Source organism: Fistularia commersonii, chromosome 12, assembly GCF_037954325.1.
Source record: "Fistularia commersonii isolate RoL2024-O1a breed Wild chromosome 12, RoL_Fcom_v1.0, whole genome shotgun sequence".
Taxonomy (NCBI): Eukaryota; Metazoa; Chordata; class Actinopteri; order Syngnathiformes; family Fistulariidae; genus Fistularia; species Fistularia commersonii.
In genome coordinates, this window is record NC_141295.1 from 13,241,565 (window position 1) to 13,266,815 (window position 25,251).

Consider the following 25,251-nt stretch of genomic DNA (forward strand, 5'->3'; position numbering starts at 1 on the left):
ACGGGTCAGATTAGGTTTTTGCATGAATCTTGTAGTTTGTAACTTTTTAAAACCTTTATGAGTCAGCTTTTAGTAATCAATACATGACATGATCTTGAATGTGCAGGTCAGCTTAGACTACGAAAGTAAATATCTGATAATTTATCATGGCTTGATGAATATTTGGAAACCTTTTAACCGATAGAAACAAGATGTTTGTGGCTGCACAATCCTTTTGTCTACTGTTTATTGAACCAGCACTGACTTTAATATAATATATTTTAAAATTCCTTAAATAATAAAAAAGAATCCTCCCTAAAATGTGCATTTCAAAGAACATTATTCTATAAGTGAAAGTCTGTCATTCTGTGTTTTTAATGCATACTGTGTTTTTAATGCATACTGTAACACGAACGTGTTTTGGTTGTCGCTCTTTTAATTAGGTTATTGGAAAGTTTCTTTTTTCCACCCTCTTTGCCTTAGGTGGGTAGGATGTCTGACTATACTTGCAATTTGTTGTGGGTTTTTCTTTTCCAGAGATGCTCCAGGACGCGGTTCTTCACCATTAATTCAATAACGCCAGGCAATTCTCTGTCACGAAACTTTGACCAATGAGGGGCCTCGTCTTAAGCCACGGTCAGTGCTTTATAAAATCCGTCCTCTGATTGGCTGAGCTGCACCAGCGGGGCAGAACGCCGCTGCTGTTGCTTCTCCGAGTGTCAGTTTAAAGTCTCCGGATCTTCTGGCGTACGCAGGTTTGTCTCCACACCTTCCTCCCAAAAAAAAATCACGTATTTCTTTGACAGCGAATCTTGTCACGGTCGGTGGGTTTCTGTAGCAGGATTCTTCGCCCCTAGAAACAAGCTGCGTTGGGATGTACCGCTGCCCTCAAAATAGACCATATTTAAAACCACATTTGTGTTTTCTCGCCATATCCTAACGCTCATTATGTCGTAACGTTCATATCGACATATCCGGTGTATTTTGCTAGCTTAATACTCATTCCTCATACCTGTCGCTGACATTTCCGGACAGGGGGCTCCTCTTCCTTTCGCCTTGGAGGTCTTTTTTTTGGCTACGTAGCATCACGGTTCGTTTGTGTGTCGTTTTCAGTTTCCCCCGAAACCAGAAGTTACAATATAGGGGTTTCTCCTACTTTGGTTTTGGAATAAGCTACCGTTAAAGAGAGAAACAATGAATCCTGAATGATGTAGTGACATCCTCGTTCTATCACGCACCCCTCCTCCATGGCTCGTTAGACTGCGAAATTTTTATTTAAAAAAAAAATGACCGCGAAAATCGTAGAAGTAATTCGATTTTCTGTTCTGCGTCAGTCACGTCCCCCCCGCGGGTCCCAGCCGTGTTCTCGCCGCCGGGCTGGTCGGCTGTCATCTCGCGTGGTGTTGGAACTTGCAGGGGTTATGTCACTCAGCCTGGTCTATCTCTGGGAACATCAGATCTCCTCTGTTTACTGCCAATACCAGGTCATAATAAGCACAGGCAAACTCTTAAAACAAGACGGACAGTGGTGAAACACACACACACACACACACACACACACACACACACACACACACACACACAATTTTGTAGGTTTTGCACTGTTGCTTTGCCCAGAGGAACTGTAGCCTTCCACATGATTTGACAGGGTGGTCAGGAATTCACAGGGAACCCCATGGTCAAACTCAGAGTTGCTAATTGATTTGGTCAAATTTTCCTGTTTGTTACTTTTTCAAAACTCTGCTCATCAGCTGTCCTGTAATTCATTGCCTGCATTTGATCTTTTTTAAGTCAAGAAAAATATGGGAGTGAGTTTGAAAGCATTTTCATGAATAACAGGAAAACATGACCAGAGGACATAGAAGAAATTACCTCAAGAAATTGTCTATCTAGTTGGAAATAATAACCACCTCAATGAATAATCTAGATATTGCCATTAAATGAACCAACAGTTACCAAAGGTAGGAGCAGTTAGAAAAAAAATAATGTGGAAAAAGGAGGGAAAAAAACATTTGTTTTGTTGAAAGGCAAACCAGTAGGGATAAAGCATTAAAAGAAATTTCGTTTGACAGAAGTCATTTTCAAAGCAGCGTGTGCATGTGTGTGTGTGTGTGTTTATACTGTGTGACTGTTCGTCTGCAATCCATTTATATTTCATCTATATACTACCTGTACTTTGCTCTTATAAGCACAAATACACTTATATACATACACACACACACACACACACACACACACAGTCTGCCTGAATACATATGAAGTGTTGTGTGTGTGTGTGTTCTCAGATCTGTTCAAACCATGACTGGTTTGGCAGAAGATTTCTGTGCTGCATTTTGCTTGGCTTTTTCAAAAGTGGCTGTCATCACCCACCCACCTGCAAAGGGGGCAATGAGCATACTCACCTGCTTACAGGTAGATGTTTTCCTAGAGGTTTCATTTTTAAGTGAATTATTGAACCTTCTCTCCCATTCATACAGGGGAAAAATCCAGACTGCTGGATAATAAGTAACGCACCTCCAGCGCATTATTTTATCCACTCTGAAATACTGGGTGGCCTAGTGCCTCTGAATAAGATTGGTAAAAGACAGTTGAGTTGCTCATCTCATTGCTCCCATTTTTTAACTGTCGTGAAAAAAAAGGTGGAAAGACACCAGCAGTAGTTGAGCGGAAGGCTCATCAGTTTCACCGAATTAAAGTTAAAGATGTTGAGTTCTGGGCCAGTGGGTTGGGTGCTGGAAGAGTTCGGAAAACCTCCTCCACTAGGAATCTGTGGAATGTGTCTTGTGTGTTTATCATATTTCCTCACTGTCAAACATCATTTTCAAGATCTAGGTTAGGTTTTTTTTTTCCACCCCATGGGGATCAGTTGCAAAATGACTGTAGAAAAAAAAAGTCACCATGTCATGTGAGCACAGCACCCCAGCTGCCCTCATGAGGGGAATCGTTGAGGTTTTGTGCCTCGGGAGCAGAACAGCAACTCACAGTCACCCTGGTAACTTGAGAATACCTGCGTCTGCCTGTCTTTATGCTCCAGGCTTGATACAAAACAATATTCTAGCTGATATTTACAGCCAAGGGCTGCTGTTTCTGAAACCCATGAAAACAGGTATTCTAACTATGTGGAAGAATTTGAAGTCATCTTTTTTTAGATGCTTCCGTCTTAATCAAATTTAAGGAAAGTCATGCCAATGCTTCAAGCGGTCATATGAGTGTATGGAATAGTAAAGAAAGACTGAATTTCTGTAAGTTCTGCTCACTGGAAACGGGTTTTAAAATTTAGATCCTTAGATGAGGATAGCGGAAAGTGGATGTATTGTCTCTCTTTAAAATCTAGTCTGTAGGTTGTAATGTCTCTGCCAAGTAGTGAAAGTATCCTGATGTGACAAATGACTTTGACCTGCATAGACAAAGTGAAGCCATATTCAGGCAAATACTTTCTGGGTTCACTGTCTAAGCCAGACGTTGCATTTTTTTTAACCCCATTTTGGCATGTGAACTGACTATTTTGCAAGCCAAAACATTATCTAAGACCGCACTCCCATACTATCATTTTTCTCTTTAGGAACGACAGCAACCATGGCGCAAGTTGCAGTGTATTGGCATTTCAATAAAAAAACAAACAAACTGGAAAACAATTAGTACATAACATTCTTTGGAAGTCTTTTTAAAGAAAATGTATTTCTACTGTGTGGTGGAAGGTTTAAGAGAGAGTTTAGCAATGCAGATAATCTTATGAGGCTTGATTATGAGTCAAAACTGCAACATCAAAGGGGAGTTTGTCAAGACAACCACTTTGAGTATATACTTTGAGTATAGTGTTGCGTAACCACAAACGAAGTCCATTCTGGACATTCTTTTCAGCATTGCATGTTTGTAGGCTTGTGATGGTAATTTGTCTTTTTCTCAGTTAAATATTCATTTTAATGAATCAACAACAGTCAGATATTTGGCTTTCAGCAGCTTTTGGACATTGCTGGCGTACAAAAACATCCTACATCCTTAAATAATTTGTCTGAATGAATGTTTTACTGGAATAATTGAGGGACGGACAGGGGGAAAGTAAGGGTTTAAATTGGAGCTGATAATGTTTTCTTTCGACAGGGTCAGCACTCAGATTTTATCAATACTCGCGTAAAATAGGTTGAAATGAACTGCAGTTTAGAGGTCATGTTCTCTGTATTGGTCACCGCTGACCTTTATTCCAGTTCACAACCCCCCCCCCCCCCACCCACTGCATGCCTCTACGGTGAGACCATGTGACTGACAGTGTATAGTTTCACTGCGGACGTCAGGACCCACAGGCTGGAGTGAAGTTATCTTGTTAGACATCCGCCTTCCTGCTCCGAGGCAAAGTGAAGAAGCAGTCGATAGGTGGTTCCCAATGGTTGTTCCCAGTTATGTGCATTCACACACAATTTCCCTGTGAATGTTGGCTTGCCAGTTTGAAAGACACAAATAGCACCTTGATTCTGAAGGTTGTTTAATAACTTGCTGTCAAATTCTTGCTTGATTTATTTATTTATTTACTTACTTATTTTTATTTTTTCATTTAAAAAAAAAAAATACATATTTAATTTTACTAATTGAAATTTCACCAGGGATAATGCGCTTAAACAGAATTAGTTTTTCAAGCTTTTGCTATTTGCATTTTTATTTATTTGCTTAATTCTAAGTCGCTTGAGACAAAACCGTGACACCAGTACATAATGTCTTCTAATTTCAAAATCAAGGCAAAATCTGTAATGTGTGACCAGTGTCCTGGAACTGCTGTGAAAATACAGAGAAATCACAGTTTGTCTGAAATCTGCAAGAATCTAAATAAGATGTGATTGATCCCTCACAGCCAAGTTTAAAAAGAACAGTCTTTTTTTTGCTTTTTAAATAAAGAAGTAAAAAGGCTTATGTATTTTAGATATTTTCTACTCTTCACTCAGACCTTATCAATAACTTCACTTGAGCAACAGGAACCGATTATTCAATAGTTACAAGCGCTATTAGAACAAGGTCAATACCAAACATCCGCAGGCATGCATGTTATAATGCAATAATTCATCACAGCAATGTAATATTGACCCAAAAAAATATACAGGACGCATCATTTGAGGTAAATAAATAGTCGCACTCATCTAAACCCATGTTTTTTTTTGGAGGAGTGATTAAAGACTTTCTTGAAATGTACTGATATTTTTTAGCCTGTTACTGCTCAAAGTTAATCCTTCATAAGTGTATCTGATGGTTACACAAATGCTGGGAGTATGTGATCTGACATGACCGGAAGTTGTGTTGTTAGCCATACAAATGTTCTAACCGACACCCTTATAATGTGACGTTTAAAGGTTTGTTTTGATCCCTATGTTGTGTTTGCATATCAAAGTTTTAGATTTCAAATCAACTCTCAGTTGTCGTCTTCCCAACGTTAGTGTCCAGAGCAGTTGTTTTTTTTGTTTTTTTTCGCCTCCCTCCCCCCATTACCAAGCAGTACAACGTTTGGAAAAAGAAAATCAGCTGAAGAAGCCGTGACCACAAAAATGTAAATTTTTAGCTTCACCCGCAGCTGCCACCATGTTAAACTGAGATTATATTTTGTGTTTGTGAAGACTCCTCGTGACAATCCTCCAGTAAAGAGGGTCATCATAATGATTATGAATCCGTTGACCTGACACTTCACAAGGGTTTCAGCTGTTGTATAAACTGGAAAGTCCATGGCATTACCGTCCATGGCATCGAAAGAAAGGAATGGGAGTTGAATAGTTGCTTTGCTCCAACAGCTTAATTATGTTTTTTTTAATTTATTTTTTATTATTAAATTTTTTTTAAGAAATTACATGGTACAGTTCAACACTGTAGATAAAAGTACCAAAACACTGTTTTAATCCCGTTCTCAACCGCAGCTGTCTGTCACAGTTTTGGCCTTCTGAACGGATTAGATAGAACTTAAACATTACTGTGACCAATCCCCATCCCCCCCAACTTCCTGACTGCAGTCTATTAGAGTGAGTCACCCGAAGAAATGGCAGCCGGTAGAGTGCAGCTTTACTCCAGCTCAACTAGTTTTGATGTTCTGCTATGTGTCAAATGAGCCAGATGCCCCCCCCCCCTCCCCCCCCCCCCCCCCACACACACACACACTTTTTCCAGTGTTTTCTGTGTGCCGGGGTGGTGTGGGGTGACTTGCGAACTGGCTTCCATTGTCTTGCCCCTCCTTCCTCCCAGCCCAAGTATGGAGAGTGGAGGTGTAGGTGGAGGCTGGGCGAGACTGTTCAAGTACCTTTTGCCTCCAATGAGTTTCAGCCAAGTGTGACATTAGTGTAGCTGTTATTGGTCAAAGTCACACTTACAATCGCACTTGCGTGCGACATCACTTTTCAATTACTTCTTAAAGCCTGTTCAATTTTTAACAAAATAGTATTGTGCAAGTGCAGTGGTTTGCCAAGGTACTTATTAACAAAAAGAACAACAATGGAAAGAAAACCGTCTGAAGTGACTGCTGATATTTACCCTTTAAAGTTAAATTAACAGAAATGATACTGCACCAGGAGTCAGCATTGAAGTTTTTATATTCAATGATTCGTGTTAAATGTCATACCTTTTTAAATTTTGCAAGAGCCTAGAAATGTGTACAGTAATATAGGTTATTTTACAAAAAAATATAATTTTCCTACCTGTAACGTGAGATGAGGGGAGGTGCCTCTCAATGAACACTGCAATAACAAGCATGGACCTTCTGTAAGTCACACAAGTAAAACGATACAGTCACTTCTGTCTCTTCATGCTCATTGCTCATATGTCAGTTTAACCCAGCTGGCATTGGATTTGAATGCACTGAACAGGTGTTTTTTATTTTTTTTATTTCATAAAGAGGTCAGGAAATAATCCATGTTAGTTCAGGTGACTGTTGAAAAGGATAAAAAAAATCAGTGTAACGGTTTATTATTATCCATCCATTCATCTTCTGCTGCTTATCCTGCACTCAGGGTTGTGGGGGATGCTTGAACCTATCCCAGCTGTTATTATTATTATTATTATTATTACTACTTCTATGCAGTTAAAAACCCAGGGCATATGTATTGGATTAAAGAATTTGACTTGTTTTACACTAGGTTGGTAATAGAGGTTGGTAATAGAAATATTTTAAAGTGGAAAGTAAGGGCGGGTTGTTTTTCAACAGCGTCTGCTATCAGGCTCAATTTGTACAGTCATCAAATTTATTAGCAGTGATCAAATCCTGCTTTGTATATCTTTTCTTAATGCATGTGTTTCAAGGCATTATATCACTGTACTAATATTTGCATCTGAAAGTTCAAATATGGAACACACACACACCTTCCTGTAATTCGTGTGTTTCAGCAGTCTTGCTACTCAGCAACACTGTCATTATACACGCAGCGTCCTCCGATAATGCGCGATAAGGTAATTCTTTCCTGAATCAATATCAATGCGAATTCCTCTCTCACTGGCTTCAAGGTTTAATTCATTTTTAATTTACCGTGCAATCTTGTCATAATATTAATTCAAAGATTAAAAAAAAGTTTGTCAAATTTTTTTTTTTTAATTTAAAAAATAAAAATATATTCATAAAAAAATTTGAAAGTGTGGTTCTTAAATCTGAATTGTGCCACAGCGAGAGGCAGGCACTGACGTCTGCCTCGTGCCAGTGTTTCTATTTAGAAGGGGCGTGGTTCTGCTATTCATAGTAGTGAGAATCTCAGAGGTCTATTAGAAGTCACTTTGAGTCCCTTCTGATAGCTACCACTGCTGCCGGGGGGGGGGGCTTTGGTCATAAATACAAGCCGCGGCTCTGGACGAGAGTCCGACCTACTCATTTCCACATAGTAGACTCGTAAGTAAGGATTTGTTCTCTTGCTTGCTAAACCACCTCTAACTTTTTTTTTTCCGAAGACTGTCACGGGCTTCTGTTGCAACAACCTGACTCATGTCCCTTTTCCAGGCGGCCTAAATCTAACACCTGTAACACCTCAAGGGAAAGCCGTGTATTATCGCCTCAAAGTATTTTATTTCCGAAATAGGACTAATAGATTAATACCCCATTAATCATGATTGCTGGCACTCTTCTGCTCTAAAGGAAGAATGAGGGTCATTCTTATTAATATTGATGCAAAAATTTACCACCCCTATTAAAATTTCCACCTCAGTGAATGAATAGTATCCGATCTGACACTTTCCTAAAGTACTCTGACCTGATTAGAACCAGGTCCGTTTGTTTCCCCCTCGCAGACTCCGAGTTAATAATAGAAGTAGGTGAGAAGTCAATTGTTTATGCTGCGGTCCTGTGTGTACCTACAGGTGACCTCCTGCTGCAGAGGTCACCTGACTGGAAAGAGCTTCCATGTCTCTTGTTCCCTGGATATAACAAACACAAGGAGTATGCTCTCTAATGATCACATTCTGACTTGATCACCCGAGTCGATTCTTTTTCAGGGTAAGGTGATTTGCGCTTAATATAAAATGTTATGAAAAGTCACTGGCTGTCGTTTGTGTAAATTGGGTCGATCTGAACTGTGTCCCTTTGAATTTTTTTGAATATACTGACCAGTGAGCTATAGCTGTAGCTCGCCAAAACAGAAAGCCCCAGTTCTCTCCTGAGGGTGAGGTTTAGATGCGTGTGTGCCATTTGATGAGAATTGAGAAATGTCTTATCTGCTCTGTATTGGTTTCTGGTTCAGCTGTTTCAGCACAACTGCTTCCCTTTCATGTGATGAGGTGTTTTTTACATTTATTATTGTATTAAAGAGCGTAGACTTTTCTAAAAGGAAGTTTGTTGCATATTGATTTGACATTTTGTCGACAACCCCTCACCCCAGCTTGCAGGTTTTCTGCTCTGCCACCTCTGATAGCAGGTGGCTTTATCTTTACGATGTCCGCTTTTTTTTTTTTTTTTTTTACATCTGCCCTTTTCTCACAAACGCGCTATCTTAGTAGTGCCTTGAGTAAGTCGCTCAAATCTGACGTGAGTGTTTACTCGGTCACAGGGATGAAACGATTTAGATTTCGGCGGTCAAAGGTCACGGTCGGTTTTATCTCGAAGGCGTGCAATTCTCAAAAAATCAAACTGCTAAATTGCAGCTCATCTTGCTGAGAATGCATAACAATGATAGCATTTCATAACCAATGTGGCAAATAGGTCAATTTTTATTTGAGCTTAATTTAAAAACGTCCCATGACGGCCATTGGAAAACAGGAACTAGAGCCCAATGTCATCATGCGTATTTCATCATCAGTCTGGTTAAAAACAACACGCCACCACGGTGATCTGTTCCCATTGGTTGCCTGGTTGTGCTTAACATTGGCTGTAAACATGAAACACGGCGACTCAACATGTTTAGCTCATCTCTCTTGGTCACCATCAAATATTATGCAAGATTTTCAGATGAAATAGCGAATAAAATACAGGGATTGACTCTGCCTCTAGAATACCATGAAATTTAAAACTCTTTAATTTTGCATTGTGTACAGTACAAGTCTGGAGGAACATGGATGGCAACTGAGAGTACTAGTTTTTCCTTTAACAGTGACCTCAATATGCCTGGGGTGTGTGTTGTGGAGGAGGCTTAATTATATCATTCCTGGCTCATTGCCAGTCATTTGACACAAACCGGAAGAGGTGGAAGTTACAGTTGGGACTCTTTCTGCCGTCTGATAATTTGAAACCCACCAAAGTTAAATATTCTGAATGATTATTCAGTAATTTATTTATTTATTTTTTAATAGAATCACAAAAAGACAAGTCGGTCATACAGACACACCAAAACATTTGTGTAGCTGTTGAGATGCGGTCTCCAGTAGCGCCTAACGCAGATTCAGCTACCGTGATCAGCAGAGACAATAGACTTCAACAATAGACCTATTCATGAGGAAGAAAAAAAGAATACTACATCCTGCTCTCTAATAATATCTCCTTGTAAAGTCTTTAACAAAGCGTTAAACCAAGAGCGTCAGTGTGGGATGTGTCGTTTAACGGTACAAAACCCTTTCTTTTTTAAAAAGCATCAAACTTTTCCAGACGTACCCTCTAGAGTTCAAATGGATCTTAGACACATGCAGAGACGGTACACAATGAGGTCTCTGATGATTCCACCCGTCCCCCCCTTTTCCTCTGCAGGATCAGTAGACGGACAGTCATGCAGGCTCAGGATGTCCTGAGACAGCTGCGGATTCCCGAGCTGGATGATGTCCGGCAGTACATGCGTGGGCTTCCCACCAACGCGCTCATGGGCGTGGGAGCCTTCGCTGCCATCACCACCTACTGGTTCGCCACGAGGCCCAAAGCCCTCAAAGCGCCCTGTGACCTTGGACAGCAATCAGTAGACATACCAGTAAGCAGGAGCAGCTGAATTCTTGGGACTACCATCAATCCAGATACTGTATTATCATAATCACAATTTATTGAATGTTTTACAATATCTATATATGCAGTAATTTTATTCATTTGTGTATATAGACCTGTAGATACATGGACTTTTCCTATGTTGCCCACAGGCTAAAATACATTTCTGCGACATGTAGGGTTCCAAATTCCTACAGACTTTGACTTATAATGCTTTATATTCATTAAGGCCATGTATGATAAATGTGCTTATTCAAATACATGTTAGAAACAATTTGAAAAAGTCTATGTTTCAACTTCAATTTCTCCGATTTTGGTTCCGCAGGGTAAAGAAGGTGCAAAAAGGTCTGTACTGAACCTCAGCGATGAGCACATGACGCACTACTACAGTGACGCGCGGACGATGTATGAGGTGTTCCTGCGAGGGCTCAGAGTATCAGGTACTTTTTGTTTTTGTTAATTGGTTAAATTTGACCTTCCACGATTCCATCCCGGCCTGCCAGCGGCAAATTTTTTCGTTTTCGATTGATAATCGTCTCTACCCTTTCACAGAAAACGGACCCTGTCTCGGATCAAGAAAGCCAAATCAGCCGTACGAGTGGCTGTCTTATCAAGAGGTGAGCTGCCATGTTCTCTCCGACCCTTGTCCTAGAAGAACCGTAAGCTAGAACGTGGATTTTCCTTTCCTTTCAACAGGTGGCAGACCGGGCTGAGCACGTTGGCTCCGCCCTCCTACACAGAGGCCACTCTCATTTAGGGGACAAGTACATTGGCATCTTTTCCCAGAACCGACCAGAGGTGCAAAAAAAAAAAAACAATTTTTCTATATTGTTTTTATATCACTTCTGCTACAGCAACTTTACAAGTACCTTTATGTGTTAAGTATCTATGTTTTGTTTTTAAATGATTTCTTATCAAATCATCACTGACTTCCAGTGGACAATATCAGAGCTGGCATGTTATACGTACTCCCTCGTTGCCGTTCCGCTGTACGACACGCTGGGCACTGAGGCCATAGGCTACATCCTCGACAAAGGTATATCACGAGAGAAAACACCACCTGTGGCACTTTTTACTGTCCGTTGAAACCATTTACCGCCTTTTCTCTCAGCCACCATCTCAACCGTGATCTGCGACATACCTGAAAAGGCTTGCATGATCCTGGACTGTCTCGGTTCAACGTCGCGAACTGTCAAGACCGTTGTGCTCATGGAGGCGTTTGACAGCGACCTGGTGACCCGCGGTCACGACTGCGGCATCGAGATTCTCAGCCTGAAAGAGTTTGAGGTGAGATGGTCAGCCCTGTCTTTAAATATCTTATTAAAGTAGGTTGGTAACAATGGTCAGTTTTTTTCAACACAATTAGTATTTAATAACTTTATCTAAGCAAAGCTTAAAACAATAGCTCAACTTTTGCAGTGTGACATTTATGATACAACCAAAATCTAAATGCCTTTTTTGCATTGCTATTAACCTCGAAATAAAAAACAATATTAAAAAAAAAAAAAAAAAAGTGTGCTTCTCAGACACCGTAGCCACTCAGTGAGGCATCCACAGAATTTCTGTCATTTGAGTGTTGGTCACATGACCTGGTCAAGTGACTTCGAGATTTGATTATTTGTCCAGACGTGTCGCACGTGATTCTCCCAAGCACCATTAAAAAGCTCAATTTTATTGATAGCTTTTGTATTCACAGTTGTAATAAATTTCTTATTTTATCATTTCCTATTTCTGACAAAGTACGCTTTTAACTGGTGGGATTCTATGGTTCTGCGTGTCTCAGGCTGATTGATAGTTTTATTACAATGACTGTTTAAATCATGTTTATCATTATTATTTACTTAGTGGAGAGTCAGTAATTTCTATTAATGGTTTGTGCTTTTTCTAGGCTTTGGGTAGAGCCCACCACCAGAGCCCAGTGGTGAGTACAACCCATAGCTGACCCTCTGATAAAATAAATAGTACAAAAAGTTGAAATTGATTTGTTTTTAAAAAACAAATTAGGTTTAATGTGCTCAAGTGGGAATCTGTGATATGTTTATTACAGCCCCCCTTGCCCAAAGACCTTGCGCTTGTTTGCTTCACATCTGGAACAACAGGTAGTGATTCAATTTAACCAGACCCACCTGAAAAGTTTTTCTTTTTTTTTTTTTTTTAATTAATGCAAATGTTAATATATACCCATTTTCTGTTTTCAGGAAACCCTAAAGGCGCCATGCTTAGCCATGGCAATGTCATTGCCAACACTGCTGCTTTCCTTAAAGTAACACAGGTAAACATGAGTGCCTCTGCTACTTTTATTCATTTGGGGCAGGCTGGGTGGGAGGGGTTTAGGGTTAACGTAATGTTATCTGCACCAACTTGATCTCATAGTAATGGATGAGTAACTTAATAAACGTGGGAGTGTGTAGAGGGGAGGGGAAGGGGGGCCGCAGTCACCACTCAGCATTCAAATCACGTCCATCGCTTCCTCCAAAACGCCATCCCACGCCAAAATCGTCCCAGGAACTTTCGCCGATTTACAATGGACTGAACAAAAATGTGAAAACAGACATGCTAATTTGTCACAATCCTAAAATGTGTAGTTAATTTTAGGACAAAGTGTTTTTTTTTTTTTTTGATATTCAACGAAAATCCTTCGGGCTCATGGCCGCTGTGTTTCACAGGCCCAGTGGAGGTAAGGATCTCATTTCCTTTGCATTCCCTCCCTTTTGAGTATCTGCACTGTCTCCCTTATGGACGCTTGAAAGCAAACAAAACTTTGTGATTAAGTACAGGAGCTCTTTGCACCAGAGACGTACATCCAGCAAAGTATGAAGTCAGGTTTACACAGTTTATCATTATTATTACAACAATTATCGGAAGAATGAATCATTTGGAACTCCACACTGCACTCTTTAGATTTCTAAATACAAATAAAGTATGTCCTATCATTTTAGATTTTAAAAAAGATACGAGCGCAACAGGTTATGACAACACAGTTGACAACCCACATTTAAGGTCAGGAAGGACGAGGCTTGAATAGCGCTATTATTAGAAAGAAAGCAAGCAAGAAAGAAAGCAAGGTTATGCATTTTAACCAGTTTTAAAACCCCTTTTAAAATGTCTTCCCTTTTTGGTGCAGTTTTTCCCAATGCAATCTATATAAGATTACATGAAGTGAAAGAAATTGGCCTTAATAGTGTGTTGAATAAGAAATTTAGTTTTCCCCTTTGTCAACCGATGAACTGCCTCGGCTGCCTGGGTTTAAAATCTGCCCCACGTTGTTCCTCTTGACATCTCTCTCTCTTTCCGTCCCGTGAACATGGTGTCCAGGGCTCACTGGGGCCCACCACCAAAGATGTGCTCATCTCCTTCCTCCCTTTGGCCCATATGTTTGAGAGGGTGGTGGAGGTACTGTACACCGTTGCTTGACTTGCGAACGTGCATGTGTTCTGTGTGTGTGTGCGTGTGTGTGTGTGTGTGTGTGTGTGTGTGTGTCCTCCACAGGTACACTGCATGCTGACTCTTCATGACATTCATGTATCCTATCTTCCCCTAGCTCACATGTTTGAGAGGGTTGTGCAGGTATGTTGGGGATTTGTCTTCCTTAAAATGATATATATGTATGTTCAGTTTCATGAAATCATATTGATTTTATGAGTTTACCGTTGTAAACATTATTATATTGTTGAAGAGCAAGTAGCGCCGTCCAGTTTTGACTTTTGGTTTGCAGGTGTTGAAATGTATTTCCTATTGACATGAGGAAATTGCATGATTTTTAGTTGTAATTTTCAAACCTTGTGGCAAGTCACATCCATTGTCTTCAGGCTGCCGGAACATTTCTCTTGCTGCTCACCCGAGGCTGAATTCTTCTTAGATGTTTCCTGCGAGTTTGAGGATAAATAAGATACCTTTTTTATCAAAAAAAAAAAAAAAATTAAAAAAAAGTCTTCTCAAAAAAAAAACTAGCAAGAGATTGCGTAGGATTGTTCTAAAGGAAATGCTAGAAATAGATGTGGTTTGCTGAAGCCATAACAGAAATGATGCAATGCATGAATTGCTCGACATTAGCTCTCCCTATTTCTTTTTTAGGATCCTGCTAGTTTGAAAACGTGCAAGCGGGTTGTTAATACCGTAATTTCCGGACTATAGAGCACACTAAATTTCACTCAATTTTAAAAGAAAAAAATTTTTTCTTTGAAATATTAGCCACATTAGACTATAAGCCGCAGATATCCACTGTGTGAAATGAGATATTTACACAGATTTTGTAAATGTTTATTTACATACCTTAATTGATTGTTTCCAAACGGTGCCTCTAACACAGCAGTCAAACAGCTGATCAAACGAAACAGAAAAGTCATTGATGGCTTTATTCATCCTCCTCCGGTGCAGTGAAACCGCTGAAGTCTTTTTCTTCAGTGTCAGAGATGAAGAGTCTGAGAAAATCTCTGTCATTTTCATCTCAAGGCAAAGTGACCTGTGAAGTTGTGCTGTTCTCTTCACGCAGCAGTCCAGCCTTTCGAAACCTGTTGGTGATTGTGGATTCTCTCACACTGCTCCACCCTGTTAGGCAGATCTAAGCTTACGTGCAGCAGCTTTATTTCTTTCCTGGATAGACAAATTGACTGCTTTCCACCTAAGAGCTGCATTTTATGCATTTCTTCGCATAACCTCCATGATGAGGGTGTGAAAACTATTTTGCGTGTCATGCCGTGTTTTGCGTTGAGTGCGCCAAAAACTACCGTTGTTTTCTACTTTGCATTGACCTTTTTTGTCTCTTGTTTTTGCAATTCCTGCGAGAGCACCCCCTGCAAAAGAAAAAATCCATTAGCTGCATTGTTGTATAAGCCGCACGGTTCAAAGCTTTGGGAAAAAGTGGGGGCTTATGGTCCGGAAAATACGGTATTTCCATTCCATTGAAAAATGATTTGAAATGCCCCTCTGTTCTCTGTCGCCCTCTTGTGGCCACAATGTCACACTGCTTTAATTAGCAACCTTTCCACCTCAACAGGGTGTCATCCTCATCCACGGAGCTCGAATCGGATACTTCCAGGGGGACATTCGGCTGCTGATGGATGATTTGAAAATGCTGCGACCGACTGTCTTCCCAGTGGTGCCGCGTCTCCTTAACCGCATGTTTGATAAGGTCCCTTCTTTTTTTAAATTTATTACATATATCTTGTGCCATGTTAAAAAAAAAAAAAAATCAGTAGTCAAATGTTTTTGAGGTTGGATGAACAGCGGAGTCAGCCTCTCAAAATACATCCTTGATTTGACTTTTTTTTTGTTCCCCACAGGTATTCAGTCAGGCCAACACGCCAATGAAGAGGTGGCTGCTCGATTTTGCCTTCAGGAGGAAGGAGGCGGAGCTTCGTAACGGCGTGGTCAGGAAGGACAGCATGTGGGATAAACTCATCTTTAAAAAAGTTCAGGTAGATCAGGAACCCTCACCTTCCACGTAAAACTTTCATATCAGTCGCCAAATCTTCACATTCTTGGGGAAAATAATGAACAACTTCTCTCGACCTAAACATGGCTTGATTGCTCGCATATTTTAAACTCTGGGAAATAAAAATGCAATTCCAAATCACTTGATTCTGCCAAAGAATGAGAAATCAAGAAATGCCCAAAGAATTCGCAATGAAATACCTTTTGTGTAGTTTTCACATTATAATATCTTTGTTTTATGTGTGTGATAAGGCCAGCCTGGGTGGACGGGTGCGGCTCATGATCACTGGGGCCGCCCCCGTGTCCCCGACTATCCTGACATTCCTTCGCGCCGCTCTGGGCTGCCAGGTAGAGCCACTGAATGAACTCTCACACTCGCGTGGTTTTCTGCTGTCGATTCAGCCGACTGAGGCAGCCTTCTTGCTTGAATCCCCCCACAGTTTTACGAGGGATACGGCCAGACTGAGTGCACGGCGGGATGCTCCATGTCCATGCCTGGAGACTGGACAGCAGGTAAAAAAAACAAACAAGGTTTAAGAAGCAACACTAGGAAGCTTATCAATCATTAGATTAAATTTATATAGTATGAACATAAATTGTTTGAAATATATATTGAGTATTATATTTAAATATTGATATCATACTTTTTTTTTTCTATTTTTTTAAATTTTTTTAAGGCCACGTGGGACCTCCTCTGCCTTGCAACGCCATCAAACTCGTGGACGTGGCAGAAATGAACTACCTGGCAGCCAACGGAGAGGGAGAGGTGAGTTGTGCACGATTGGCCAGGTAAAAAGTTTTACATTCATTTTTGAGCGGATAAAACACCTGCTCTCATGTCATACAGTAAGTGCATTTTTAATAATAATTATAATAAATATATTTGTAGAGCGTCTTCCATCAAAGTGCCGTACAAATGAGAAGTGTTAAGAGTAGGGCACAAAGGAACAAAGATACAAATTCAATTAACTTTTTTTGAAGCTGCTGCCAGATAAATAGTAATCCAAATAATTAGATGTGTTAGAGCTATTTAGTACCGTCCAGTATCCTGGGCTTCTGTGCAATAATGGCCAAAAAAACAAAGAAAGCATTGCTTTAAAAAACACGAGGCATCAAAATTAGCATTCTAAATTGAGAATAAGACACAAGCTCATGTTGGGTGCAGCGTTTCTGTGAACTCGTGCCACCCTCTAGTGGCCATGCTTTTCAAATGAAACGGATACAGCAGGGGGCCTTTTCTGTGAGTGTGCACAGTCTACCTGCGTCTGCGTAGGTCTTCCTTGGTTTCCTTCCCACAGTCCAAAAATATGCTGTAGGTCAATGGGAGAGAGAGAAGACCCTTAATTGCCCAGATGTATGAAAGAGTGAATGGCTGTTTGTTTCTGTAAGTTGCCCTGTGAACACCAACTCTCGCCCAAAGATCGCCTGGACAGCACATAATTTGGTGAATGTGCATTGAAAATAGTTTTGATATTGTCCCAAAAAATGTTTTTTAAAAAAAAAAAACATTCTCTCTGTACCAGGTCTGTGTCAAAGGACCAAATGTATTCCAGGGATACCTGGGAGACCCTGAGAAGACGGATGAGGCCATCGACAAGGACGGGTGGCTGCACACAGGGGACATTGGGAGATGGCTTCCCGTGAGCAAACGCATCCTTACCACTTTTTAATGTGGCACGTCAACCTAATTTACGGAGTGGACTTTAAACCTGTCTTCCTATGTTTTGGGTAGAACGGCACTCTGAAGATAGTCGACAGGAAAAAGCACATTTTCAAACTGGCTCAGGGAGAGTACATCGCGCCTGAGAAAATAGAGACCATCTATAATCGCAGCGACCCCGTCGCCCAGATATTTGTTCACGGCGACAGCTTACAGGTGGCTGATCCGTCTCACTTGCGTTCCCCCGTTTTGCTAGCTTTCAGTGTCCATCCTGACGGGAAGTTGTGCTTCTTTTTTCAAAGGCTTGCCTGGTTGGCATTGTGGTCCCCGATCCTGACTTTTTACCCATCTGGATTAAGAAAAAGGGCTTTGAAGGGTCTTATTTGGATTTGTGCAGAAACAAGGTAAGGGGTAAACCTTCTCCGCTTATATAGCACTTTCAACCAGATAAGCTAGAGCTGCCATGCAAGGCGCTAGCCAGACTATCTAAGCTGCTCTACCAACTGAGCCATAGCAGCTCTCAGTCGGCAGGATTTGTGACAATTGTTGATTCTTTTCTGTTTGCAGGATGTAAAGAAGGCCATTCTGGAGGACATCTTGAAGTTGGGCAAAGAGGCCGGACTCAAGTCTTTTGAACAGGTAACATTTCCTACACTCACAGCTGAATCCCCTTAAAATACAAACTACTTCAGTTTAAGGCCCTCACTGTATACTTGGCACCAAATAACCCATGCTTTGCATTTTTTCGAATCTCAATTTTTTTATTTTATTCTGACAAAAATAGATAACCCTCTCTTGTAAGATTTGCTTAGTTGTTCCATTTGTTTTAGTTTCAAGATGGAGGAAATAGTTGGGTTTTACCAGAAAACATCAGCTGAGGCCATTGTTCTGAAATACTTTAATAATTGCCTGATAATTACAAAAAATCATTAAATTAGTAGCTCATTTTATTGAAATTAAAGAGAACCAATGTTTGATCCTAACGTGCCTACTGTGGTTTGCTTTCTTTGCAGGTGAGAGACATCGCGTTACACCCTGAGCTGTTTTCTATCCAGAATGGCCTCCTGACGCCAACGCTGAAGGCCAAACGGGCCGAGCTCCGGAGCCACTTCAGGGAGCAGATCAATGAACTGTATGCTAAAATCAAGATGTGAGCCGGAACCCAAGATCGGAGGTCACGTGTGATTATCCTCAGCCAGCGCCAAATGGTTTATTCGGATACCCCCTCCCCCCCACATTGTGGAATCAGATTTTGAATGAACTGAATAACTTATTGTGTCGCCGAGTTAGTTTCCCTGGATATACAGATCTGAGGGTGGGATATATATATATATATATATATCATTTCAGATGAGAGGACAGTCCAGTTTTCCCCAAGACCATTTCAGCTCTTACATTTCTGACACCAGGGACTCTAAACATGCTTTTATCAGTTACGGTAATGGGATTATTTATGTACCGGACTATTTAACGTGTTTGTGTATTTAAGCTTATTTTTTCTGTAATAATCAAACCTGTAAATAATGTATTTGCTTGGGAAAAAAAAGTTTTCCTAATGTATGTTGTGTTATCAATTTCCTGCATTCCTTATTTTATTTTTTTGTGCTTTTGGCTTGAGGTTTTCAAAGTTTGAGGCTCCACAAACAGTTAAAAAAATAAGTTTGCCAGTCAGTTGCCCCTGACTGGCGGCCCAGGGCAGCAAGTAATTCAAAATTATGATCAATTTCTAGTTGTTAACTTGTTAACCACTGTGTGTCGACAACAACCAAAAACAGTGGAAAATGTCAAGTAACAGCTTCTGAAACGATTTCCGAGAATTTCCCCAGAGTTTACACTTAAAATATTATTCAGAACACTGAATGATTCATGTTAGAGGAAATTTCTGTTCACTGTGCATTTAAAAAAAAAAATCTCTACTATCTCATACTTTGAAAGCCTGCCAACAGTTTTTAAACACCTATCAAAATTGTTTAGTCTCATGCAAATTATGTGGGAGTTTGTGGTGTTTTTCGTTGCTGCATGAGGAAAACCTGAGTTAATGTATGTATCATGTAAGTATACATATTTATATATATTCAACATTTCAGGCTTGTGTTTGAAACTATACAGTGCTGTCACGTTCTAAGTGCATTCATCATTGAATATTCTGATTTTTATAACACTGCTCAGTTTCAAACAAATTCCAGATTTGCGTGGGTATTTTGCAAGATTAATTTTTGGTCAGCACTCCTGCAGTTTTGTGTTGAAAATGTCTGCTGTTTGGGGCCGGGGGTGTGAATTCACGATGTTTAACGTGTTGTTCTGGATTTTATTTAATACTCACATTCAGTTGCAGAGCTTTAGAAGTGAACGTTTTACTCACATTCCCGATTCTCACAAGAAAAGGGTGATGCAGTTTTTGTGCTGGAATTCAGATTGTCTTTATTTACTTTCCACAGGAGTTATTTAGATATTTTCAATACGGTTTTAAAACTGAAAACACATTTTCTGTTCAGAAATGTTTAAATAGCTATGAAACAAGTACCAAGTTGTTGTAATTTGTTAATAAAGCGGATTGATAAGCTTCTTTGGAAAAGTTGCCTCAGTGCAAAAACCAAGACGCCGTCTAGTGGGAATCGAAGTCAGCCAAGCACGCTAGCAGAAGCTGATCTGGGATTTCTGCGTGGTTTTGCTCGAAGTCATTGAGGCTCTCTGAGAAATCCTGGTCGTCCTGCCGGTCTCCCCACTCGCGGCCCTCCACTGGACTTTCCGGCTCCTGCACGGCTCTTTGGCTGATTTCGATGTTCCCCACCTCATCCATCAAGAATGCCTGGTCCTCCTCATCCTGTCAGTCGACACAATGACACGCGTAGCGTTACTGCACAGGCATTGAGGCGCAAAGCATCAGAAAGACCTCAATGCTAATATGATCAATGTCACATGCTAATATACAGGAGCATACTGGGGGAAAATCAGCTACAAACCAGTGTCATGAGGTAGCTCATACAAATCTCCTGTGGCAATGGGTAACCTGTAAGAGGAGGGAGATCAGAGTTACTTCCTTGCCACCTGCATGTAACTCATGACAGCAGGCAGGATAAGTGTTAAGTTCAATGCTTTTTGTATGTATTGTTCCCACTAAATACCCAAACGTACTGGAGGATCTGAAGTTCTTGCATTCAGGATCGTGACACTTCTGGTACCAGACCTCTTCTCTTAGATCCACAACAATTCTGCAGACGAAGATGAGGATGCGGTTATCTGGCAGAGAGAGTACGTGCATGACGCCCCATGTACGTACATAATGTTGTTGCTTTTGTGAAATCTGCCCACGTTTTCACACCAGCGGTATTTTGCGATGTCATAGACGAGCAGCTGCTCAGCAGTGAAGTAGCTCCACTGTCTGATTTCTGTCGGGTTTGGAAACATGACCTGTTCAGAAAACGTCGGCCCGGTTGTGGCTTAAAACTTTACACGGGTGATTTGAAAAAGGCAAAGTTCTTCTAAAGGATTCATCACATTTATATAAATGGAATAACAGTTCTGTAATGCCTTACTTCCTTCTATCCCATCCTTTTTAACCACAGTCAATATGAAGTCGTCCACTCCTTGGTGAGGAGACGACTGGCAGCCAGACAGTGAATCTGCCCATGAAAGATTAGAACGTTTTCATTAAATAATAGTGAAGTTGAATACATTTAAAATCAGGAACTTGTGAAAACTGCTGCTGAATGTCACCCGGGTTCATGGGGGACCTCTGGACTTGGGGTCTCCAGGTCTTGTATCCCTTTATTTCTGGGATGTCCCACCTGAGGATTTTCTGATCTTTGAAGCTGTGGATACACAGCTGGGAGCTCAGATATTGTACGTAGTTTGTTTTTTTTTAAAACATGGAAAATTGCAGCTTTGACATACCTTACGTTACAGACCAGGGATGCTAAGAATATGCTTTCTTCCACAGAGATGCCATTCTGAGGTCTGGCCATGAACTTGTTGTCATCTGCTAAGGTGAAGGCTGCATTTTTCCCCGCTTTTGAAGACTTATAAAGACGAAAATTCCTGTTCTTGGTGTAGACGCCTAGGTTTTAAATTTTTCACCATTATTTCTTTTAAATGTTTATTTCCATAACAGTAACAATTACAAAACCTTGTAAAGAGGAGGTTGAACTAAAAAAAAAAAAAAAAAAAAAAAAAAAAAAAAAGGGAAACGTTGTGGGTGTCCTCACCGAGATCGACAAAGAATCCCCGTTGGCCATCTTTGTTTTTCACGTGAAGGAAGCCCAGGTCTGTCCCTTCTTGTTTACATCGTTTGGACGGCGGACTTTCAATTGCCTTGTCTACTTTTATTGGCTTTGCCTCATTTGTCCTGTTAATAAAAATGTGTGTTTGTGGAGTTGTGGAGTGCAGAGTGAATAATTTCTTTTCATAAGAGGTGAGGAAAAAACAGACCCTGCTTGACTGCTCCCTGCTGCTGAGGCGATCTCAAATTCCAAAGTGCTTTTTGTCGGTCTAATGGCTTGTTGAAGAATTGCATGAATAAACTTGCCTGAAACAGAAATAGATGATTAAATAACACTTAAAGGTTGTAAAGAAAATGAATCTTGTGTGGCTTGGTGTGTGTCTGTCAAATGGGGAGAAATTCTGGGGTCAGCGGTGAAACATACCGACGTGCAAGTTGTCCTTGAAGGCCGCATTTTCGAGGCTGAAGATGAGATGCCGACTGAACTTCTCCTCGGTGCTGGAGTCCAGATTGAGGACATTTTGCGCCGAACATTCAATCCCATAAATTTCCAGCAGCCTTTCACAAACAAACTGTTGGACACCAGTCACAGCCAACTAAATACACTGCCTGCATATGCTTGGGGGGTGGGTATGGGTGGAATCATTGTGGTATGACAGATTATTCCTCATTATTCTTCACAGCAAAGAATAATAAATATAATAAATTCTGCAAAAGAATTATAAATAAAGACAATTACACAAATCTGGTTGGGTAGGTTTGGGATAAGAAGGTATTTGAAATGTGCTGGGAGTAAAATAAATGAGCTACACGATGAAAATCCAAAGATGTGGCCTACATGGATGAGTGTCGACACCATATGCACTCCGTCGGCACCTCTGTTTGAGGGTTTGTGGAACTCCAAGTCAAAGTACAGCTTGCAAACAGCGCCCTCTGGAATCACCTCATAGCAGTGCATCAACGACTGAGGGAATGTCCTGAGAATGCACAGGGTTTGGCTGTTATGTTTTTTTTTCTTAACTGCCAAAAACAACTATATATGAAAACAGTCTCACGACTTTACCTGTAATAATGCCACAGTTCGATGTAACTGGTAACCAGGAAGATCCTTTGACCTTGGAGAGACTTTTCTTGTTCCAGTGCAAATACATGGACAGTCTAAAGAAAAATTAATTTTTCAAAGTCATCCAAAACTAGTCTGAAGAACTGGGGGGAGTGAGGTATCTATGGATGGTATAGAGCCATAGCAGCTAAAACAAAACAAAATTCTAGACAGGACTCAGTGGGTATTTTGATATAATACGTGTCACTGTATTGAAAACCAGTGTCACAAAATCCAGTGTTTACCTCTTTGCAGCTCTTAGCAAAGCTGATAGCCAAACTCTGACGAAGGAAGAGTTTCCAAACGGAGGACGGCTGGCACGGCCATAGTCGAGGTTTGTACACCGCAACCATTGGATTCCTCTGGAAGGACTGAGCGAGCTGCTCAACCTTCTTCAGTCTTTCTTCCCACCTCTTCATCCCCACCTTCCTTCATGCAAGCAGAAATTCACAGGCAGGAAAAACTCCACCAGACAGAAGGAAGCAGAAATGTCCTGTATTCAATCTGTAACACACAAAATGTCTTAATAAGTTATTTCAGTGTAAATATTAATAGTTTAAAATTATGATAAAACATGCACCAGTATCAAATAACTATCGATTTCTAGCTGACTTCAATGGGATCCTGTAAAACAGAAATAATAATAATAATAATAATAATAATAATAATAAAAATAATAATAATGATAATAAAGAAGATCTACAGAAATGCTATGCCTTGTCATATACAATTTGACCCTTGGTATTTTTTTAACCTCATTTTCATTAATAATATGTTAATAACAAGCTACTATGTTACACTGTAACAGTGGTCGACTGAGTCGATTGCAACATTTTGCCAATTAAGATAATACCAGTCTAAAATATTGAGATTTCTAAAGTATTTACCATTACTTTTCTCTTCTGTCAGTTGAATCGTGAGCTCGTATAGAAAAAATAATCTACAAACCAGCCACGTACAGCTATGTATTTCCATAAGACGTAAATATCGCGATTTCGATGCTTGTTGAAACGAATATTATTAAAATGTCATGGCTCTGGGCATTACTGCTCAAAGAACAGAGTGATATCATTGATGTGAAATCATGTTAAATATTATCACCATGATAGGTTTTAACGCCGTTCAGAAACAGCTAGTGACGTTGCCGTGGTAACCGAACAGCAATGAATAACTCGGTTAAGCTAACAGAAGTTTCCGTCATCGTGCTAACGTCCACCGCAAAGAGCTAAATAACGTCAAGCATTTCCGCTGTGTCACGAATGGAAAGGTTATATGTAACTCGCCGTTTTTCGGATGTTATTTGGTAGTGGTCGGACGTTGACAGCCGCTGGGAAAATCTGAAACTTGAAACGTCGACGCAAATCACGGGTGAAATTCAGTCTTCTTTTCTTTTTGGCGCGTCTGTTGCCGGAAATGACGCCACTTCCGCTGTTACAGCGTACTGCATGGGAAGTGAAACAACAGTGGTGTTTAAGTTTATGTTTAAAAAACAAAAATCACAGCAAAAAAAAAAAAAAAAAAATGCAACCTGTGTCCATTTTCTTATCACAACATGATATAATAATACCAAGGATTTTCCCCCGTTTTTTTTCTTTTTGTTGACCTTTAGCGGTTTGGATTGTGAAATCGAATCACTATAATACACCTGGAACTTTTTTTTGACAATAATATTCTCACTTCTGTCTCAGTATCCTGTCTTTTTTTCTCTCCCTGTTAATAGTTTAGGAATGACACACACACACACACACACCCACACACACACACACACACAGAAACAGGCTCACACACCCATAGACACACACACGCACACACACACACACACACACACACATACACACACACACACACACACACACACACGCACACACACAATACATTGCCACCCCTTCAAGGTTACCATGCATAATCATACCTGCCAACACCCACTTCCTGTTCAAGCACCCTCTGATACCACAGCAGATGCATCCACCCAGCTATGCATCTACAGTCTTTCCCAAAGACACACACTGGCTACAGTTTATAAGATGACTGCTCTCCATCATAGTTGTAGTTTTTCCCACTTTTGCAATAAACACTTTGCTTGTCTAATACCTGATTCATAACTTCTTCATCAATATGTCATGCATGTTGATGCGCGTCACAATCCCATGAATCACTGCACAGTTGCTGCTCACCCACTGGGAAAGGTTAAGCTGTTAATCCAACAACACCCCCTTTGCTCCTCCCAACTGGACAATTGGCCATTAAAATAAATCAGTGTGTTTGGCAAATCTGAGCTCAGTGGACTCATGCGTGGAAGGAAAGAAATGAGTGTGAGTCAAAAGGTGGAACAAAAATCCATGAGTTGCTACTGGTTGTACCCCGGCCCCATCTCCTGTGGGAGACGTGACGTAAACAAAATAACCGAGTTATCTGAGGGTCCAAAGATGCATGCAGTTAACAAAGAGTGAAAATTATACCAAAGAGTTTCTGTGCGTTTAAATAAAAAGTGCTTTTTAATTTTATTATTTTTA

The 25,251-nt window shown here is 40.5% G+C and overlaps 2 protein-coding genes across 4 annotated transcripts; one reads left to right on the forward strand and one right to left on the reverse strand.

The window, feature by feature from the left end:
• The first annotated feature begins 678 nt into the window (after positions 1 to 678).
• acsl1a (acyl-CoA synthetase long chain family member 1a) lies at positions 679 to 19,982 on the forward strand. 3 transcript variants are annotated; one of them, XM_086157200.1, is made up of 21 exons: positions 679 to 734; positions 10,100 to 10,313; positions 10,650 to 10,764; positions 10,877 to 10,941; positions 11,021 to 11,122; positions 11,261 to 11,360; positions 11,436 to 11,611; positions 12,213 to 12,245; positions 12,372 to 12,423; positions 12,523 to 12,596; positions 13,640 to 13,717; positions 15,321 to 15,455; positions 15,607 to 15,741; positions 16,010 to 16,105; positions 16,198 to 16,270; positions 16,435 to 16,523; positions 17,281 to 17,397; positions 17,490 to 17,633; positions 17,720 to 17,821; positions 17,985 to 18,056; positions 18,431 to 19,982. In XM_086157200.1, exons 2-21 carry the CDS (start codon positions 10,119 to 10,121, stop codon positions 18,569 to 18,571), a joined length of 2,094 nt encoding a protein of 697 aa, XP_086013326.1. In that variant the 5' UTR covers positions 679 to 734; positions 10,100 to 10,118; the 3' UTR covers positions 18,572 to 19,982. The 3 variants fall into 3 exon arrangements, with proteins under 3 accessions (XP_086013326.1, XP_086013325.1, XP_086013327.1); XM_086157199.1 differs by lacking the exon at positions 679 to 734 and adding an exon at positions 7,702 to 7,819; XM_086157201.1 differs by lacking the exons at positions 679 to 734; positions 13,640 to 13,717 and adding exons at positions 7,702 to 7,819; positions 13,814 to 13,891.
• Positions 19,685 to 24,689, reverse strand: primpol (primase and polymerase (DNA-directed)). The gene is made up of 15 exons (XM_086157202.1): positions 24,651 to 24,689; positions 24,022 to 24,179; positions 22,984 to 23,242; positions 22,700 to 22,794; positions 22,475 to 22,613; positions 22,061 to 22,208; positions 21,846 to 21,942; positions 21,623 to 21,762; positions 21,312 to 21,474; positions 21,135 to 21,229; positions 20,954 to 21,040; positions 20,698 to 20,806; positions 20,553 to 20,629; positions 20,381 to 20,427; positions 19,685 to 20,241 (listed from the first exon to the last, which is right to left on the reverse strand). The coding sequence occupies exons 3-15, from the start codon at positions 23,155 to 23,157 to the stop codon at positions 20,023 to 20,025; spliced, it is 1,590 nt and encodes a 529-aa protein (XP_086013328.1). The 5' UTR covers positions 23,158 to 23,242; positions 24,022 to 24,179; positions 24,651 to 24,689; the 3' UTR covers positions 19,685 to 20,022.
• Positions 24,690 to 25,251: the final 562 nt, after the last annotated feature.

Excerpts from the sequence above, each read along its gene's own strand:
- acsl1a (XM_086157200.1), top strand. The coding sequence starts at position 10,119 with ATGCAGGCTCAGGATGTCCTGAGACAGCTGCGGATTCCCGAGCTGGAT. Across the intron at positions 12,246-12,371 it reads CCCACCACCAGAGCCCAGTG|CCCCCCTTGCCCAAAGACCT; the intron begins GTGAGTACAACC and ends TGTTTATTACAG. Across the intron at positions 17,398-17,489 it reads ACATTGGGAGATGGCTTCCC|AACGGCACTCTGAAGATAGT; the intron begins GTGAGCAAACGC and ends TGTTTTGGGTAG.
- primpol (XM_086157202.1), bottom strand. The coding sequence starts at position 23,157 with ATGAAGAGGTGGGAAGAAAGACTGAAGAAGGTTGAGCAGCTCGCTCAG. Across the intron at positions 22,795-22,983 it reads TTGCTAAGAGCTGCAAAGAG|ACTGTCCATGTATTTGCACT; the intron begins GTAAACACTGGA and ends ATTTTTCTTTAG. Across the intron at positions 20,242-20,380 it reads TGAGCTACCTCATGACACTG|GATGAGGAGGACCAGGCATT; the intron begins GTTTGTAGCTGA and ends GTCGACTGACAG.